The 19026-nt window shown below is 39.3% G+C and overlaps 1 protein-coding gene across 1 annotated transcript in view; it reads left to right on the plus strand.

Annotated features, from left to right (window-relative positions):
• Nucleotides 1–13356: 13356 nt before the first annotated feature.
• CSTF3 (cleavage stimulation factor subunit 3) overlaps nucleotides 13357–19026 on the plus strand; it is a 69889-nt gene continuing 64219 nt past the window's right edge. The window contains exon 1 of the mRNA XM_021685343.2: nucleotides 13357–13540. Coding sequence (XP_021541018.1) covers nucleotides 13514–13540 — 27 coding nt within the window. The 5' untranslated portion in view covers nucleotides 13357–13513. The remainder of the gene's footprint in view (nucleotides 13541–19026) is intronic.

Here is a 19026-nt window from a genome sequence, read left to right on the forward strand (position 1 = left end):
AGCAGCTTCCCCTGCTTGTTCTTGCTCTCGCTCTCTCTCTGACAAATAAAAATCTTTAAAAATAAATAAATATTTGTATATTTAGAATTACCAAAACAAATGTACTTTTACCTTTTATTTCTAATCCTGTGTGTTAGAGCAGTTGAATGCTCTTCTGCTTTCTTTTTAAGTCACATTGTTAAGCTGTGGATTTGTACTCAGTAATGACTTAGGATAAACATTATTTTCATTCATCACATGTTAGACATTTTTCTTTTCCTTGTAAGCAGATTCAAACTAGAAAGTCAATAAAACATCTTTTAAATCCCACCCCCCCCCAAAAAAAAAAGAATAAATAAATAAAGGTGGAGATTACTTCTGGCTTGGTTGATCTGACAAGGTATCACATAAGAACACCTGGCAGAGTGCAGATATGTGCAATTTATATCACAGAGGGCTAATCTCCCTTCTACATAAAGAGCTCCTAGACATTGAGAAGAAAGAAACTAACACCCAATAGAATAATGGGCAAATGCCAGCAATAGAGAGTCCAAGGGACAATACAAATGGTTTTTTTTTTTTAAGATTTTATTTATTTATTTGAGAGAGAGAATGAGATAGAGAGCATGAGGGGGGGGAGGGTCAGAGGGAGAAGCAGACTTCCCGCTGAGCAGGGAGCCCGATGCGGGACTTGATCCCGGGACTCCAGGATCATGACCTGAGCCGAAGGCAGTCGCTTAACCAACTGAACCACCCGGGCGCCCTACAAATGGTTTTTAACATATTAAAATTTTCTCAACTTCACTTAGGACAGAAGAAATGCAAAATGAATTTTTATTGTGCTACCACTTCTCACTTATCAGACTGGTAAATATCTGAAAGTTTGACAACATACTCTATGGCAGGCCTGTGGGGAAAGAAGCACTCTCAGACATTGGTGGTAAGAGAGGAAAATGACACAAGCTAACAAAATTAGAAATATCTAATACCTACCAAAATAAGAAATGCATTCACCTTTTAACTCAACAATCCCATTTCTTAGAACCTATCCTGAAGATAGCTCCAGAAATAGAAACAACATATGCATATTGTTATCCATTGTGGTATTATTTGTAATAGCAAAACATTGGAACAACCTACCTATCAACAGGGAAGGAGTTGAAGAAACTATGGTATATCCTTACAATGGAGCCCTATGCAATTGTAAAAATGAATGAAGATCTCTGTGTATGAATGTGGAAAGATCTTTATCTGTGATAAAATTGATAAAACCAAAGTACAGAACCATGAAATAAAGAAGGGAGGGATAAGAACAAACGCACATATACACACTTCTGCTACAATGCAATATACACTTTCCTTGACCTGCAAAATTGCATGCTTAATGTAGGACTTGCATGGGAAAAAATGGGTTAAGAGAAGATCATTAAAAAACCATGCCAGGGCATCTGGGTAGCTCAGTCAGTTAAGCGTCATCTGATTCTTGCTTTTGGCTCAGTTCATGATCTCAGGATTGTGAGATTGAGCCCCACATTGTCGGGCTCTGGGCTTGGCCTCAGCAAGGAGTCTGCTTGAGACACTCTCTCTCCTTTCCCTTTCCCCCTCACCCCGCTTGTGCTCTCTCTCTAAAATAAATAAATAAAATCTTTTTTAAAAAATAAAAATCTATGCCACTTTGTAATCAAGCACTTATAAAAGTAATAATTCATACTTTGAAAGATAACTTAGACCACTCAGACAGGCAGTCTGAAGTGTTTGGAGGGTGCCAGGATTGATACTTAAAATATGTAAAAATAAGGTAGGGGGATGGTGTAACTGGCTGATGGGCATTAAGGAGGGCACTTGATGTAATGAGCACTGGGTGTTATACGCAACTGATTAATCACTAAATTCTACCCCCGAAACTAATAATACAATATATGTTAACTAAATTGAATTTATTTTTTTAAAGGTTTTATTTATTTATTTGACAGAGAGAGAGCACAAGCAGGTGAAGCAATAGAGGGACGGGGAGAAGCAGACTCCCCGCCGAGTGGGGAGCCCGATGTGGGGCTCAATCCCAGGACCTCAGGATCATAACCCAAGCTGAAGTCAGATGCCCAACCGACTGAGCCACCCAGGTGCCCCAATTAAATTGAATTTAAAGAAAGAATTGTTTTAAATATGTAAAAACAATATAGTAAAAATACCAGCAACATTTTAATTAAATCAGGGCTGGTGTATACTGAAACTATCCATGTTGGTGGGGAGCTCCAAGTGATTGGGACTTAAATTAAGATAGGCCTAGAAGGTACTATGTCTTGCTATATGGGACTGTGTAGATCTTTCGAGGTATCCACAAGATCAAAATATATCATAATAATGTTTGTCAGCTTTCACTCTCATTCTCTCATGAGTGTACAGGAGAGTTTTCCAGAGGCTTCATGACATGGGAACATATTGGATGCCGAAGGAGTATGAGAATCCAGCTGTTTCTATTAAACCAGATATTAAAGAGGTTTGTAAAATGCCACTGTTCTCACTAATTATTTTTTGTTTGGGGAAATACAGTTATTTTGTATAAACATATATATGTTAACTTGTAATATTACCATTATTTTTTATTGATTTAATAAATAAATATTTTAACATTTTCTCAGTTTTAATTTCTGTATAGTCCCCAATAATGTTTAAGAGTTTACAATGATCTGAATAGACACTTTTCCAAAGAAGACATCCAGATGGCTAACAGACACATGAAAAGATGCTCAACATCACTCGGCATCAGGGAAATACAAATCAAAACCACCATGAGATACCACCTCACACCAGTCAGAATGGCTAAAATTAACAACACAAGAAATAACACGTGTTGACAAGGATGCAGAGAAAGGGGAACCCTCCTACGCTGTTGGTGGGAATGCAAGCTGGTGCAGCCACTCTGGAAAACAGTATGGGGGTTCCTCAAAAAGTTGAAAATAGAGATACCCTATGACCCAGCAATTGCACTACTAAGTATTTACCCAAAGGTTACAAAAATACAGGTTTGAAGGGGTACATGCACCCCGATATTTATAGCAACATTATAAACAATAGCCAAACTATGGAGAGAGCCCAAATGTCCATTGACTAACGAGACAGATGAATGGATAAAGATACAGTATATGTATACATAATGGAATGTTACTCATCCATCAAAAAGAATGAAATCTTGCCATTTGTAAAGTCATGGATGGAGCAGAGTGTATTGTGCTAAGTGAATTAAGTCAGTCAGAGAAAGACAAATACCATATGATCTCGCTCATATGTGGAATTTAAGAAAGAAAACAGATCAACATATGGGAAAGGGGAAAAGAAAAAAAGGAGAGAGGAAAACAAGCCATAAGAGACTCTTAATGATAGAGAACAAACTGAGGGTTGATGGAGGGAAGTAGAGGGGGGATGGGCTAGATGGGGAATGGGTATTAAAGAGCACACTTGTGATGAGCACTGGATGTTGTATGTAAGTGATGAATCACTGAATTCTACTCCAGAAACCAATATTACACTGCATGTTAACTAAAATTTAAATTAAAAAAAGGGTTTATAATGATCTTGAGACCAAAAAGTCTAAGAACCTCTGCTACAGAGAAACCTTAGACTTCCTTCATCAGTGTGATTGATGGTAGAATTATTGTTATTAGTATTTGGAAATATTCTCCTTACCTTTCTCAAAGATTTTAGTTCCTGGCTTGTGGTTTCTCCCGTCAGTACTACTTTTCATTCTTGTTAATTTCAGTTTACATCTAGACAAACCCTCAATACCCACATTGTTCAATTTCTTGAATTCACCTCCACTGGTCTTGTCCTCCAACCTACCTCAGCCACTCACCTCTATAGTCATAACCTTGATTTTGTCATTATCAGTAAGTACAGATCCTCTGTGATCTCATCTTTCTGCATTCCATTCTCTAATCTCTACCTCCTATCTTTTCAGCTTATTCCTTCTAGAGATCTTTAATGCCACCATTGGTCCTCAAATCTGGTAACACTACTGTCCCCCACCCTTTGGTGTCCTCATTTCCCCTCCTTACCCAGTTTCAATTCCATGGTCAGTCATTATAAACACTCCCTTCCATACATTTTTTTTTAAAAGATTTTATTTATTTATTTGACAGGGAGAGACACAGCGAGAGAGGGAACACAAGCAGGGGGAGTGGGAGAGGGAGAAGCAGGCTTCCCGCGGAGCAGGGAGCCCGACGCGGGGCTCGATCCCAGGACCCTGGGATCATGACCTGAGCCGAAGGCAGATGCTTAACGACTGAGCCACCCAGGCGCGCCTCCCTTCCATACATTTTGACTCATGTTTCTCCCTTTTGTTTCTTCATGGTCATTTGACAAAACCACACCTCTGGTTAAATGCAGCTGTCTTCCCCTAACCCACATATGTATTTGATTTGTGTGGCTGAACTGTGGCTGGAGCAAAACACAAAAGCAGGCTGGTCCATTCTAAATTCCTGGCCAGACATCTCAGGTGGACCCTATAGATTGCCAGGCAATCTTACTATATGTCCCTAGTCAACTCACCCTCACCCCTCCCGTGTTAGCTTTTCATCTTTCTTTCTTCTGAACCTCCAAATCCTCACTTCCAAAACCTATTCTTAGCTGGTGATCATGCTTCCTACTTCACCAGAAAATGGAAGTAATCACAAGGGAACTTCCAAAGACTCTCACCAACACACCTAACCATGTCTCAGCATCCACACTCACACACTCAACTTTTCCATCTGTTGAGTTATTTATGCTTCTTCTATCTCAAACAGTCCTTCCTCCATTTATGCACAACATTCAAATTCCCTTCACCTCTCTTACTCCAGAACTCTCCCTTTTATCTCTTAGGTTTTACTTGCTGCTGTATCATTCTCACCAGTACCCAATTTTGCTGTTAACTCTCCGACTTTAACAACAGACAAATATTACTCTTGGTATAAACTTGCAGTTATAAGATAAATCCCAGGGAAGTAATGTACAGTATGGCGACTATAGTTCACAATACTATATTGTATATTTGAAAGTTGCTAAGAGAGTAGATTTTAAAAGTTCTCATTGCAGTAAAAAAAATTGTAATTATGTGTGTTGATGGATATTAACTAGACTTATTGTGGTAATCATTTCACAATACATACACATAGCCATCATTATGTCTTATGCCTAAAACTAATACAATGTAATCTGTGAATTATATTTCAGTATATTTTAAAAAAAAAGAAGCATCTGGAAGAAATGCACTTTTGGCAGGGCTTTAAAAGAAGGACAAGTGGTTACTAATGGAATGGCAGTGACAATAAAGAAAATAAGGTGGATAGAAGTAGTCTCTTGGGGGGGGCAGCCTATTGAGACTGCTGACAGAAATTGATTTTTTAAAAAATTCTTACGGACTTTTGGGGCACCTGGGTGGCTCGGTCGTAAAGTGTCTGCCTTCCACTCAGTTCATGATCCCGGGTCCGGGATCGAGCCCCGCATCGGGCTCCCTGCTCAGGCAGGAAGCCTCCTTCTCCCTCTCCCACTCTCCCTGCTTGTGTTCCCTCTCTCGCTGTCTCTCTCTCTCTCAAATAAATAAATAAAATCTTAAAAAAAAATAAAAAAAATAAAAGCTATCATAGTAAACAAACAAAACAAATAAAAATTTCTCTCTCGACTCACTGTACCAGTAGCTACTGTTCTCCCCTCCTTTTTCTTGCTTTATTTTGCAGGAAAATCCCTTCAAAGACTGCTCTTTAATTCCTCTCTTCTCTTTCTTAAACCCACTTCATCAGGTACTTGCTCCCACAACTCCTTCCAAACTGCTGTGGTGAAGGCATCAATAATCTCTGTATTGCTAAGTCCAATGGAGAATTCCCAATCTTAATTTTACTTGACCTAGCACCTGGCTCATGGTTTCACGGTTGATCACTTCCTTCTTGGTAAACTTTCTTCGTGTGACTTCTAGGACAACACACTCTCTAGGTTGTAGTTCATGGAAACACATTGAATTTATGAAAGTCTGAATTCCAAAATGATACCCCAAAAAAAGAAAAATGCAGGAAAAATTCACTTGTCCCCACTGGAGGCACATATTATTAATTCACTCCCTTACTTAAAATTTGAAAAGTAGAGGAGAAAAATTAAGTCTTTAACCTGCTTTCTAATAAACTATGTAGGCTCAGTTCATAAGGGAAAACTCTTCATAAAAATGCTAGTAAATCAGGGCACCTGGGTGGCTCAGTCTTTAAGCGTCTGCCTTCGGCTCAGGTCATGATCCCAGGGTCCTGGGATCAAGCCCCATATTGGGCTCCCTGCTCTGCCAGGACCCTGCTTCTCCCTCTCCGGCTCCCCCTGCTTGTGTTCCCTCTCTAGCTGTCTCTCTCTCTCTCTCTCTGTCAAATAAATAAATAAAATATTTTTTAAAAATTAATTAAAAAAAAAGAATGCTAGTAAATCGGGGTGCCTGGGTGGCTCAGTCATTAAGTGTCTGCCTTCAGCTCAGGTCATGATCCCAGGGTCCTGGGATTGAGCCCCACATCAGGTTCCCTGCTCCATGGAAACCCTGCTTCTCTCTCCCTCTCCCACTCCCCCTGCTGTGTTTCCTCTCTCGCTGTGTCTCTCCCTGTCAAATAAATAAATAAAATCTTAAAAAAAAAAGAATGCTAGTAAATCAATGTAAAACCAATCATGTAATTAGAAAATGATAATAAAATAACCTCTAAATTAGCAAGTCAAAAAATATCAGTTAGTGTAAGAACCATGAGGTGAATAATTGATGAAGAACCTAACATGTATGTGGTTCCAAAGAATTACTTGCTAATTGCAAGAAGAATATAACAGAATCAGACTGTCTCCACCCTAATCCAGTATAAAGCTTTATATTATTTAATGGATTTTAACCACACCTGCAACAGGAAGCTCATGGGATGACATCATGAGGAAGCAATAAGACAAATCTGTAGGTGGAACATGCATTCTAAAAGACAACTAACTGGGGCACCTGGGTGGCTCAGTCGGTTGAGCATCCAGCTCTTGGTTTCAGCTCAGATCATGATCTCAGGGTCCTGGGATTGAGCCTGGCATCAGGCTCCATGTTCAGTGGAGAGTCTACTTGAGGATTCTCTCTTTCTCTCTCCCTCTCCCCCTACTCACAATCACGCGTGCTCTCTCTCTCAAATAAATAAATCTTAAAGAATGGAAGACAACTAACTGGCTCAGTCTCTTCAACAAATCAGTGTTGTGAAAAAAGGAACTGCCCAAGACTAAAAGAGATATAAGAAACCAGAAAAACCAGGGCACCTGGGTGGCTCAGTTGGTTAAGCATCTGCCTTTGGCTCAGGTCATGATCCCAGGGTCCTGGAATCGAGTCCCGCATCAGGTTCCCTGCTCAGTGGAGAGCCTGCTTCTCCCTCTGCCTGCCACTCCCCCTGCTTGTGCTCTCTCTATCTTTCTCTCTCTGTGTCAAATAAATAAATTAAATTAAAAAACAAACAAACAAACAGAAAAACCAAACATAATGTGTTGTTCTAAATTGGCTCTTGTTTTAAGTAAACCAAATGTGAAGAAAATTTTGGGACAATTGGAAAATCTGAATATGTACTAAATATTAGATGATATTAAGGAATTCTTAATCTAATTAAATGTGATAGTATTATGTTAGCTAGGTAGGAAAATGTTCTTAATTCTTTTTTTTTTTTAAAGATTTTATTTATTTATTTGACAGAGAAAGAGGCACAGTGAGAGAGGGAACACAAGCAGGAGGAGTGGGAGAGGGAGAAGCAGGCTTCCCACCGAGCAGGGAGCCTGATATGGGGCTTGATCCCAGGACCCTGGGACCATGACCTGAGCCGAAGGCAGACTCTTAACGACTGAGCCACCCAGGCGCCCCAAATGTTCTTAATTCTTAAAAGATGCAAAGCACAGCATTCAGGGGCAAAATGTCATATTGCCACTAATTTATTTAAGACTACTCCTTCATTAAAAATTACTTTTTGAAAGTGGAATTTGTATTTGGGAGAAGATAAGATTGGACTCATGCTCCCTAATATACACCAGAATAAACACTAAATGGATCATAAATCCAAATGTAGGCTTGCCAGTTAAAAGAGAGTTGCCTACCTTTGCTCCTTGGTACATATTACATAAAAAATTACTTGTTTTTTATATGAAATTCAAATTTACCTGAGTATGCTGTATTTTTATTTGCCAATTCTTTTTTTTTTTAAGATTTTTATTTATTCATTTGACAGAAAAAGAGAGATAGCAAGAGCAGGAACACAAGCAGGGGGAGTGGGAGAGGGAGAAGCAGGCTTCCGGCTGAGCGGGGAGCCGGATGCAGGACTCGATCTCCAGACCCTGGGATCATGACCCAAGCCGAAGGCAGATGCTTAACGACCGAGCCACCCAGGCTCCCCTCATTTGCCAATTCTAACAACACTATCTAAATGGAAAAAATGAGGGGCACCTGGGTGGCTCAGATGGTTAAACGTCTGCCTTCAGCTCGGGTCATGATCCCAGGGCTCTGGGATGGAGCCCCACATCTGGCTCTCTGCTTGGCGGGGGGGCCGGCTTCTCCCTCTCCCTCTACTGTTCCCCCTGCTTGTGCTCTCTCGCTCTCTCTGTCAAATAAATAAATAAAATCTTTAAATGGAAAAAATGAAATCATAGAAATACTAAAACCATGAATGAACTTATTACCTGGGAATGGAGAAAACCCTTCTGTCTTGGTTTCCAAATCCAGAGCGACAGGATTGATAAATACTAGTACATAACAATTAAAAAAAATTTTTTTACATAAGCAAAAAAAACACTCCACCCAACCTCCTGTCACCCCATCAAAAAAAAAAATCCATAAAAGCACAATTAAAAGAAAAATGAGAGGGGCGCCTGGGTGGCTCAGTTGGTTAAGCGACTGCCTTCGGCTCAGGTCATGATCCTGGAGTTCCAGGATCGAGTCCCGCATCTGGCTCCCTGCTCTGCAGGGAGTCTGCCTCTCCCTCTGACCCTCCCCCCTCTCATGCTCTCTCTCAAATAAATAAATAAAATCTTTAAAAAAAAGAAAAATGAGAAATAAGGATGAAATATCTACAACCTATATAACACTCAAAGAGTGAATCTCTATAATATAGAGAGCACTTTTTTTTTAAGATTTTTATTTATTTATTTGACAGAGAGAGAGCAAAAGTAGGGGGAGAGGGAGAAGCAGACTCCCTGCTGAGCAGAGCCAGGACCCTGGGATCATGACCTGAGCCGAAGGCAGATGCTTAACCAACTGAGCCACCCAGGCATCCCTAGAGAGCACTTTAAAAAATCAAGACAATGGGGGCACCTGGGTGGCTCAGTTGGTTGAGCGACTGCCTTCCGCTCAGGTCATGATCCCGGAGTCCCGGGATCGAGTCCCGCATCGGGCTCCCTGCTCGGCAGGGAGTCTGCTTCTCCCTCTGACCCTCCCCCCTCTCATGTGCTCTCTCTCATTCTCTCTCTCTCAAATAAATAAATAAAATCTTAAAAAAAAAATCAAGACAATGAAGACCAAAAATAGAGAGAAAAATGGGCAAAAAACATGAACAGACAGTTCAGAGTAAAAGAAAATGACCCTTATGCATATGAAAAGATTATAGTCTCACTTGTAAAAAAAAAAAAAAAAAAGAAATGTGAAAAAAAATGTACTAAGATACCACTTCTTACCTATCAGATTGGCAAAAGTCCAAATTTGACAGCACACTGTTTTTTTTGTTTTGTTTTTGTTTTTTAAAGATTTTATTTATTTATTTGACAGAGGGAGGGAACACAAGCAGGGGGAGTGGGAGAGGGAGAAGCAGGCTTCCCGCTGAGCAGAGAGCCCTACCTGGGGCTGGATCCCAGGACCCTGGGATCATGACCTGAGCCAAAGGCAGATGCTTAACGCCTGAGCCACCCAGGGAACCCTTGACAACACGCTGTTGAAGGAACTATGGGAAAAATAAATACACAGACTTGGGGAGTGCAAAATGGCACAGTTCCCATGGAAGGGGTTTGGTAAGATCTAATAAAATTACATGTCTATTTACCCTTTGACTCAGCAATCTTACTTTATGAATGTACCCCAAAGATATATATCCAGAAATGTAAAAAATCATATGCACAAGATTATTTGCCCAAGCATTATTTGTAGAGCAAAAGAGTGGGAACAACACAGATTCCCATCAGTAAGGTTGGGTTAAAGCTTACAGTAATCCACACAGTGGAGTACTATCCAAATGTTAAATAAACAAAAAAGAATGATGAAAATTTTTACTGGTAAAGTAGGGAGTGACCTCCATAATACACTAAGTGAAAAAAAGCAAGTGTAGACTTGTGGACCTTTTGTGCAAGAAAAATGGCAAAATATATGCTTGCTTATGTTTGCAAAAAGAAACACTGGAAACTAATGAAAATGATTACCTATAGAGGGTGGGAATGGGGTTGGGTGGGTGGAGGGTCTAGAGATTGAAGTGACACTCCTCTGAGAATAACTCTTTACATAGTTTTGATTCTTGAACCATGTAATGGGGTTTTTATATTTAAAAATAAAATTGCAGCTAAAAAGAGCAAACATTAAAATTGAAACCAAATGAAACAGTTGAACCTAACTGTATATCAAGTTGCTCCCATAAACTCAGAGAAACAATTATTTCAAGTGACTTTTGTACTAGGCACCCTGACTGAGCATCCTTACTATGACACAGCCTAAGGACAAAAAGATTTTTAAAGAAGACTTAAACATCAATTGCTTGATGTATTGATACTGATATTTTAGTATTTGTATTTTAATCTAGAAACTTTTAATTTTTTGTTTTTTAGTGATCAGCAATTTTATATATTACTCAGTGCTCATCAAGATAAGTATACTCTTAATTCCTTTCACCTATTTCATCCATTCCACCATCCACCTCCCCTCTTGTAACCATGTGTTTGTTCTCTATAATTAAGAGTCTCTTTTTTAGGTTATTTCTTTTTTTTCCTTTGTTCATTTATTTTCTTTCTTAAATTCCACATATGAGTGAAATCATATGGTATTTGTCTTTCTCTGACTATTTTGTTTAGCATTATACTCTCTAGATCCATCCATGTTGTTGCAAATGGCCAGATTTCATTCTTTTTCATGGTTGAATACTATTCCATAGTGTGTGTGTGTGTGTGTGTGTGTGTGTGTGTGTGTGTGTGTACCACATCTTCTTTATCCATTCATCTATCAATAAATACTTGGGCTGCTTCCATAATTTGGCTATTGTAAATAGTGCTGCAATAAATATGGGGATGCATATATCCTTTAGAATTAGTGTTTTCATAAATACCAAATAGTGGAATTACTAGGGGAAAAAATTAAGCAGTTACCCTGCTTTTATGTATTAATGAGGAAGAGTTCTTTTTCACAGAACTTTCTATTAATGCAGAAGGAATAATAGAATAAAAAAAATTTTATTTAATCACCAAGTATTTCACTATTAATTCAGGAAAGATTTATTGATGGGTGACCAAACTGTGGTGAAAATTTGTTGGGGAACAGGAAATTAGCACTGTGCCAATGCCTTACTCTGCAATTACTTGCTCAACAAAGGGTAAAATATACCTAAAGGAGAGAATGGATAGTCACCACCCAAACAAGTGATCAAACGCAGCATCAAATTAGTAATTTGATGTATCTCCTGACATAATACAAAATGAAGTACATAGCTATACCTGTGACATATTCTTGCCAAAAAAAAATTTTTTTTTAAGATTTTCTTTATTTATTAGAGAGAGAGCCCGGAGAGAGGAGAGTGAGAAGCAGACTCCCTGGGGCTCCATCCCAGGATCCTGAGATCATGACCCAAGCCAAAGGCAGCCACTTAACCGACTGAGCCACCCAGGCACCCCTTTTTGCCAAAATGTTTAACCTGAATCTTATCACTTCTTTAGAGCACACTTTTGGATATATCCAGAATATGGGACATTCCTGGAGAAAACCAGCCTGCTTCTCCCTCTCCCTCTGCCTACCACTCCTCCTGCTTGTGCTCTTGCTCTCTATCAAATGGATGAATAAAATCTTAAATATATATATATTAGGAAAAAACAGCATTTGAGTCCAACTTTGAAGAATAGAACGTAAATGCTATTCTTTTGTGTGCGAATACTATTCTTAAAGAGTTATTCTTACATTAATCATAGACAAAGAAAACAGATAAAAAGCAAACTATGTGACACCGAATCTGGAGATAACTACTTTTAATCTTTTAATCTTTTAAATGTGTGTGTGTGTATCTCCTATATAATGTGCACTATTTTTGCATTCTTTTTCAGGTAACAGTATCATGGATATCTGTCAGTCATTGTACATTAGCATCAGTTTACTGGCCCCATAACATTCCATTGTAGAGATGTTTTGTAATATATTTAATGTCCTCTATTGTTGGATGGTGCAATAAACATTTACATCTTTGTGTTAATATACGTCTTTTGTTCAAGTGTCTGATTACTTGGAAGGGTAAGAATTCAGGCTGTGGAAAGGGTGGTGGAAATAGAAGCAGAGGCACAGAGACTGAAAAGAATAAGGTGTGTACGGGAAAAGTTGAAGTTTACTTTGGCATGTAAGCCGCCATCGGCGAGGATAAAAGGAGACACGGTAAGATGATCTTTAACTGGAAATTAGTTTGAGAAGAGACCTGTTCTCACTTAATCTTGGGCTATGACAGACCTGCTCTGAGCACTTTTACAGTTACACCTTATTTAAATTGCGAGTACTACTGTTATGCCTATCTATAGGCAAGGAAACTGAAGCATGTTACCCATCAAGTGAGAGATGAAGCCAGGATTCAAACAAATGGAGTCTGGCTCCAGAGCCTGAGCGCTACTATCTCTCTACTTTGCATACGAGGAATCACGGTGAGATGCTGAGCTTAAACCCGGGCCTTACAGACGTTAAAACCTTAGACAGACAGTAGGAGATAGTGGCGGTATAAATTAATATGGGCTCGATCTGTTCCTCTCATCTCTAAGAAGCATAGAAAACCTCGATATATTCCTTATCTCCAAAGTATAGAAGGCATTTAAACTTAGCATTGCTCCCTAAGATGGCCAGTTTGCCTGAACTAAACTGATTGGCAGTCAGGCTTCAACGGTGAAGAACCAGGTTCCACAGCTCGATAATTAAATTCCAAAAGGCGCGCGAGCCTCCAGGCTAAACTGTTTCCCGCCTCCCAGCCGGTCATAGCCAGCTCATCAACAGCTCCCCTACCCCAGGGTCGTGACGTCAGCACAGGCATTGGGCCCACCTCTGGGTTCTCTCTGCATCTGCGCGGCCGAGTAACTGGCGAGTTGGGATCTTAGCTCCGCCCACTGCCCCGGAAGTTAATGCAGAAGCCACACCTCTCTCCTCCTCCGGCAGGGGCGCAGCCATTTTAATTCATATCTGAGTGGGCGGTGGCGATTCGTCTTGGCGGTCTGGCTCCGCTGGGCAGGGGGTAACTTTACTGGTTTGGGTGGTTTTTAGTTTAATTTTTCTTTTCTAGCTTCGCATCGCGGGCCAGTTCTCCCTTTCTTATCAGCTGAGGCCATGTCAGGAGACGGCGCCCCGGAGCAGGTGAGGAAAGAGAGTGGTGGGGCCTCGTGGCGACCTCTTCTCTCCACGTCTGTGTTCGTCCGACTACTCCAGCCATGTTCGCCTGAGGAAGGAATCGGGGTCTAATGGATCCGGAGGACCGGGTATAGAAGAATGGTGGAATGGGGAGCAAGAGCTGACTGAGAGTTGAAATTATTTTTTGGCTTCTCTGTCTTAGGCGTTAATATGAACAAATATTTGATTTAGACAATAGTCAGGAAGCTGCTTCGTCCTGTGTAGGTTCATGAGACTACTCCTGTGGGATGCCTTGCTTTGATACCATATTGTTTTGATATTAGGGTGCGTAGGAATTGATTACTTTAACGTGTAGTCGCTGTTTTCGAAAAACTTGACAGTGTTTCCTCTGCCCCCTGTCCAGTAAACCCAGAAATAGGTTACCAGTTTGAGAAATAATCGGAGATGAAATTCATCTGGAGAAATAGTCTCTTGCCAGTGCGAATGAAGAAGGAAGTAGTGTGGGAGAAGAGCATGGTTATGCCGAGATTTAGGAATTGTGTGGATTTCTCCTGCTTCCTTTTTCTCTTCTGTCCGCATTTCATTTTCGTTTTTCAAGCGACACAAATATTGCAGAATTTGATAAATCGGAAATGAGAAGTCTGTTTTGGCCACTGTAAATAAAAGCATATGCTTTAGTACTGGATGTAAGTGACCTATAAATATTTTAAAAATCAGATATTTAGTAAAATGATTTGCTTCTTTTGCTCTTTATTCAGAATTTTGGTAAATACTACCTTTTAGTTTGAAAGCGGAAACATACCTTATGAAAGACGTCATTCAGTTTGTTTTTCGATTTAAGTCCTGGTACGTTTAGGTAAATAGTTTTTAAAATGGAGGCTAGCTAGCTTGCAGAGTCTCAATTTCCTGAAATTTCCCGTTGCCATGGTAACGAACTACACTTAGGTTTTTGTTTTTTAAGTCCCCAGCTTAGAAGGTAGAGGCTGTTCTTGGAGGTTGACAGAGATGAGGCAAAGTTGCAGTTCCTCTTGAATAGTCTGAGTGACTGTAAATGTCATTATGTCGGGAAAGCTTGCTAAACTAAATTTTGTGTTTGCTCGTTGACTGATTTCAGTACTGAAATCTTCTGTTTACGTTTTACATGCTGTCACAATGCCCAAGAATGCAAAGTCTCAAGTCTCAAAATCATATCAAATCTGTTTATGTATAACTACCGTTTTTCTGAGATGGGCTCATATTTTGTCACTTGAAAGCTGAGGAGGAGTAATGTCCTAAGGTTTCATTGAAAGTTTCCAGAACTTGTTAATTATTAAATTTATCTAAAATTATAGACACCAAAATGTCATGACCTTGAATACTTCAGAACTGTGATGTTTTAAATGGAAGAGATGGTGGTGAAAATTTACGAGAAAAATTAACCTAAAAATTTTACCGTGCAAAGTTTAGTACATAGAAAAAAGTTGAAAGAAAAGTGCATGAACACCTGCAGTACAGTTCTTCACCTAGAATCAACAATTGTTAACCGTTTTTCCTTGCTTGTTTTATCTCTGCATACTTATTTATTTGAAAGTAAGTGGACACATATTTCAGCCCCTTATATTTCATCATTCTTTTGTATAAGGACATTGATGCAGTTATATAACGAATCCATTTTCTCACCTAAGAAAATTAATAGTAATACTATCATTTCTGAAGCCCAGTTCCTGTTCACATTTCCCCAGTTGTCCCAAGAATATGATTCATAGGATTTCTTTCTTTTTCTCTTATTTTGCTTTATCAGAATCTAATCTGGGTTTACATGCATCATTTAGTTACGTATCTTGAATAGTCTCCCCCCCCCCCCCCCCCGCCCCTTCTCCTAGGGATACTGTTTGAAGAATCCAAGACAATTTTCTAGTAAAACTTCTCATTTTCTGGGTTGATTTGATGTTTGTGTATGTGTGGTATCATTTAACTTGTCCCTTCATCTTTTGTTATTTCCTGAAAATTTTGTGGTTGGTTAGGTCTAAACTGAGAGCTTTGATAATATTTGGCTTAAATATTTTTGGGTAGAACGGTATAATGTTACATCAAAAGGCACTTCATGCCAGGTTGTTAGGTTATTCCACTATTAGTGATGGTTGTTTGATTATTTGGGTAGGGTGATGACTGCTGGGTTTCTTCATTGTGAAGGATTATTTTCTCCTTTGCAGTTAGTAATTTGCGGGTTGATTTTGTGTTCCTCAACCTTTTAACTAGTTATTTGTCAATTGATAATTTTTTATTATGTTTGTCAGTTGATAATTCTTGAATAAATCAGTTATTATTGGAGGTGGCAAATGGTGGTGTTTTAAAAATTCTGTTCTTTCTGACTGGCTCATATTTTTCTATAAAGAATTTTTTTTTCTTTCTCCTTTTTTTTTTTTTAAGATTTTATTTTGGAGAGAGAGAGAGCACCTGCAAGCATGCAAGTTGGGGTGGGGGAAGGAGCAGAGAAAGAATCTCAAGCTGACTCTGCCCTGAGCGTGGAGCCCCATGCGGGGCTCAGTCTCAGGACACTGAGCTAAAACCAAGAGTCAGATGCTTAACCGACTGAGCCATCCAGGCGCCCCATTTTTCTTTCTCCTTTTTCAAGGAGATTACTTTGTATTCATGGGTTTCTCTGTATTTAGTATTAAAAAAATAAGCGATAGTTATTTTTCTTTTGGATGCTCAACTTGTCCCAACCTTTATGGTGGCTCCTGTATCTTTCTTCCATCAACCTAAAAGACAATTCTTGACATCTCATTATCAACGTCATCTTCATATAATCTTTTCTTTAACTTTGTAATGATTTCAAACATGCAAAAAAAGATTAAAAAAGTATAATGTATGATGTTCCTATCATAGAGCTTTAACTGATGGCTAATCTTGTTTTTCCCATACTTTCACTTGCTCTCCCCATCCTCATTACTTTCCAGCAAATCCCAGATACTGTATTATTCAGCTTTAACTGAAATGAAAAATTATACCTTCAAGAGTGACCTTAAAAATATGAATCAACTAGTTTGCTTTGGGTAGGGTGATGACTGCTGGGTTTCTTCACTGTGAAGGATTATTTTTCCCTTTGCAGTTAGTATTCTTTCGGTTGATGATGTGTTCCTCGATGACCTTTTAACTAGTTGGTGAATATTTAGAGGAAAGAGCACCTAAAATGAGCTGAAATGTTAGACAAGAAAAAGAGGCTAAATAAAACTGAAGAATAGTAAAAAAAAAAATCAAAGCCACTCTGAATGGTGTGTTTGCTTTGGAAAGATGCCGAGGGATGTGATGGACAAAGAATATGGCAAGATAGGTGTAGATTTCTTTTATAGCCTTATAGCATTGAAGCTCAGAAAGAAGTTGGTTGAATAAACCTGATAGTATCTTAAATTTGTTATTCAAAAATATGGATGGTCATTACTTTCTTGGTACTGAATCTATAGATTTGTGCCCTTTGAAAGGGGGAAGTGATTGTAAACAAGCAGGATCGCTTGCTAAGGTTTATTGTAGTCTTTTTTTTTTTAACTGTTGTGAGGAAGTTCCATTTTGCATAGAGACCTATTTTAATTACCTTGGCATTTTTCATCGGTATTTTTGATTACTGTTTTTTTTTTTTTTTTTTTTTTTAAAGATTTTATTTATTTATTTGACAGAGACAGACACAGCGAGAGCAGGAACGTAAGCAGGGGGAGTGGGAGAGGAGAAGCAGGCCTCCCGCAGAGCAGGGAGCCCGATGCGGGGCTCGATCCCAGGACCCTGGGATCATGACCTGAGCCGAAGGCAGACGCTTAACGACTGAGCCACCCAGGTGCCCCTTGATTACTGTTTTTGCCAGTTCAGTGGTGACAAAACTATGTGCTTGTAGGTTTCTCCCCTCTTCCCTAATGAAAACACATCTGGTTAGTGTGTGGAATTACAGATATATGTTGTCTTCTGTGTGTGTATATATACATACATACATTAGTGCTTGGTTCAACTTTTGATCTCATTCTTTTTTAGCTCCATTTTACCTTGTGCAGTACCCCTACAGCATTTAGCTGTTGTCTAGAGTTCCTCCCCGGGGTTTGGACCTGAGTTGAAGGGATTGCCTTATTTATTCCTCCTTGCATCTAGAAATCTGGGAATCTGTTTTGATACTTAAAGGTGTTCAGTAAATGAATGGATGAATTTTGCATTTAGGCTGTATGTGATACATTACAAATTCCTATATAATTTAATTTTGGGAGGACAGGTGCATAAATATGAAAAAATAAATTGGGCATAAGAGTGGGGGGGGTTGCACCTTTAAATCCCTAAAATTCTGTTTCTGCACTCATCTTTTAGAAATAAGACTTCATTTTTTTTTTTTTAAGATTTATTTATTTGACAGAGAGAGAGAGAGCATAAGTAGGCAGGGAGGCAGGCAGAGGGAGAGGGAGAAGCAGGCTCCCTGCTAAGCAGGGAGCCTGATGTGGGGCTCGATCCCAGCACCCTGGGATCATGATCCGAGCTGAAAGCAGCCGCTTAACCAACTGAGCCACCCACGTGCCCCAGTAAGACTTCATTTTTAAAACAATCTATAACCTACCTAGGATTAGGAAGGCTTATAATATAAACAAAATGATCCTCACTTTGGAAAATTTACATGACTTGAAGCAGTATAATTATCAGTACTTAAAGAGGGGAACTTGGGGCCATAAATCATTGTTGTCTTTTGGTGAAAAATAAGTTTGGGACAATATAGAAAATAATGAAAACTGTTCCCTGCTATATGCTTATTAAGATGAAAGATGAAACATACAGTGTTGAAACCTGAAACCTGGTTTACGGTTTTGTTGGGTAACCATTAATACTATCAGTTAAAAGATAATGGTATTGTCAAAACAATTTTAAAGCCAAAGTGGAGGGGCACCTGGGTGGCTCACATGACTGTCTGCCTTCCGCTCAGGTCATGATCTCCAGGTCCTGGGATCCAGCCCCATGTCAGGCGGGGAGTCTGCTTCTCCCTCTCCCTCTGCCTCTCCTTCTGCTTGTGCTCTCTCTGTCTCTCTCTCTCAAATGAATAAATAAAATCTTAAAAAAAAAAAAATAAAGCCAAAGTGGATTGGGGGGGCGGTTAGGAGTCGGGAGGGGGAAGGGCCAAGTGTGTATATTAGATGACGTGTTCTTTGGGCCCAGTTAGTTTTATCTGTTTTTAACAATCTTTCTGTAATAGCCTTTCCCACTTTTCCTCCTCCTGTTGTGATACTTGGTATAACAGTTTGGGGCAGCCAAAATTGAGTTCATCTTTGTTGTTAATATTTTGACCAGGTAGAATACTCTAGTTGGCAATAATTGTTCCTAAGAGAGATTGATCTGTATTTATATGTAAGTATTGGTTTTTCTTAGAAATACAATAGAAAGGTGCTGTGTTAAGAGATAATGCATTAAATTGCATTCCTTCAGCATTAAGAATATAGGAGTTCAGGAATACAGCTTACATCCCAGGTAGACTTTCCAGAATTGCAAAATCT

Source organism: Neomonachus schauinslandi, chromosome 11 (assembly GCF_002201575.2).
Source record: "Neomonachus schauinslandi chromosome 11, ASM220157v2, whole genome shotgun sequence".
NCBI classification, from domain to species: Eukaryota; Metazoa; Chordata; class Mammalia; order Carnivora; family Phocidae; genus Neomonachus; species Neomonachus schauinslandi.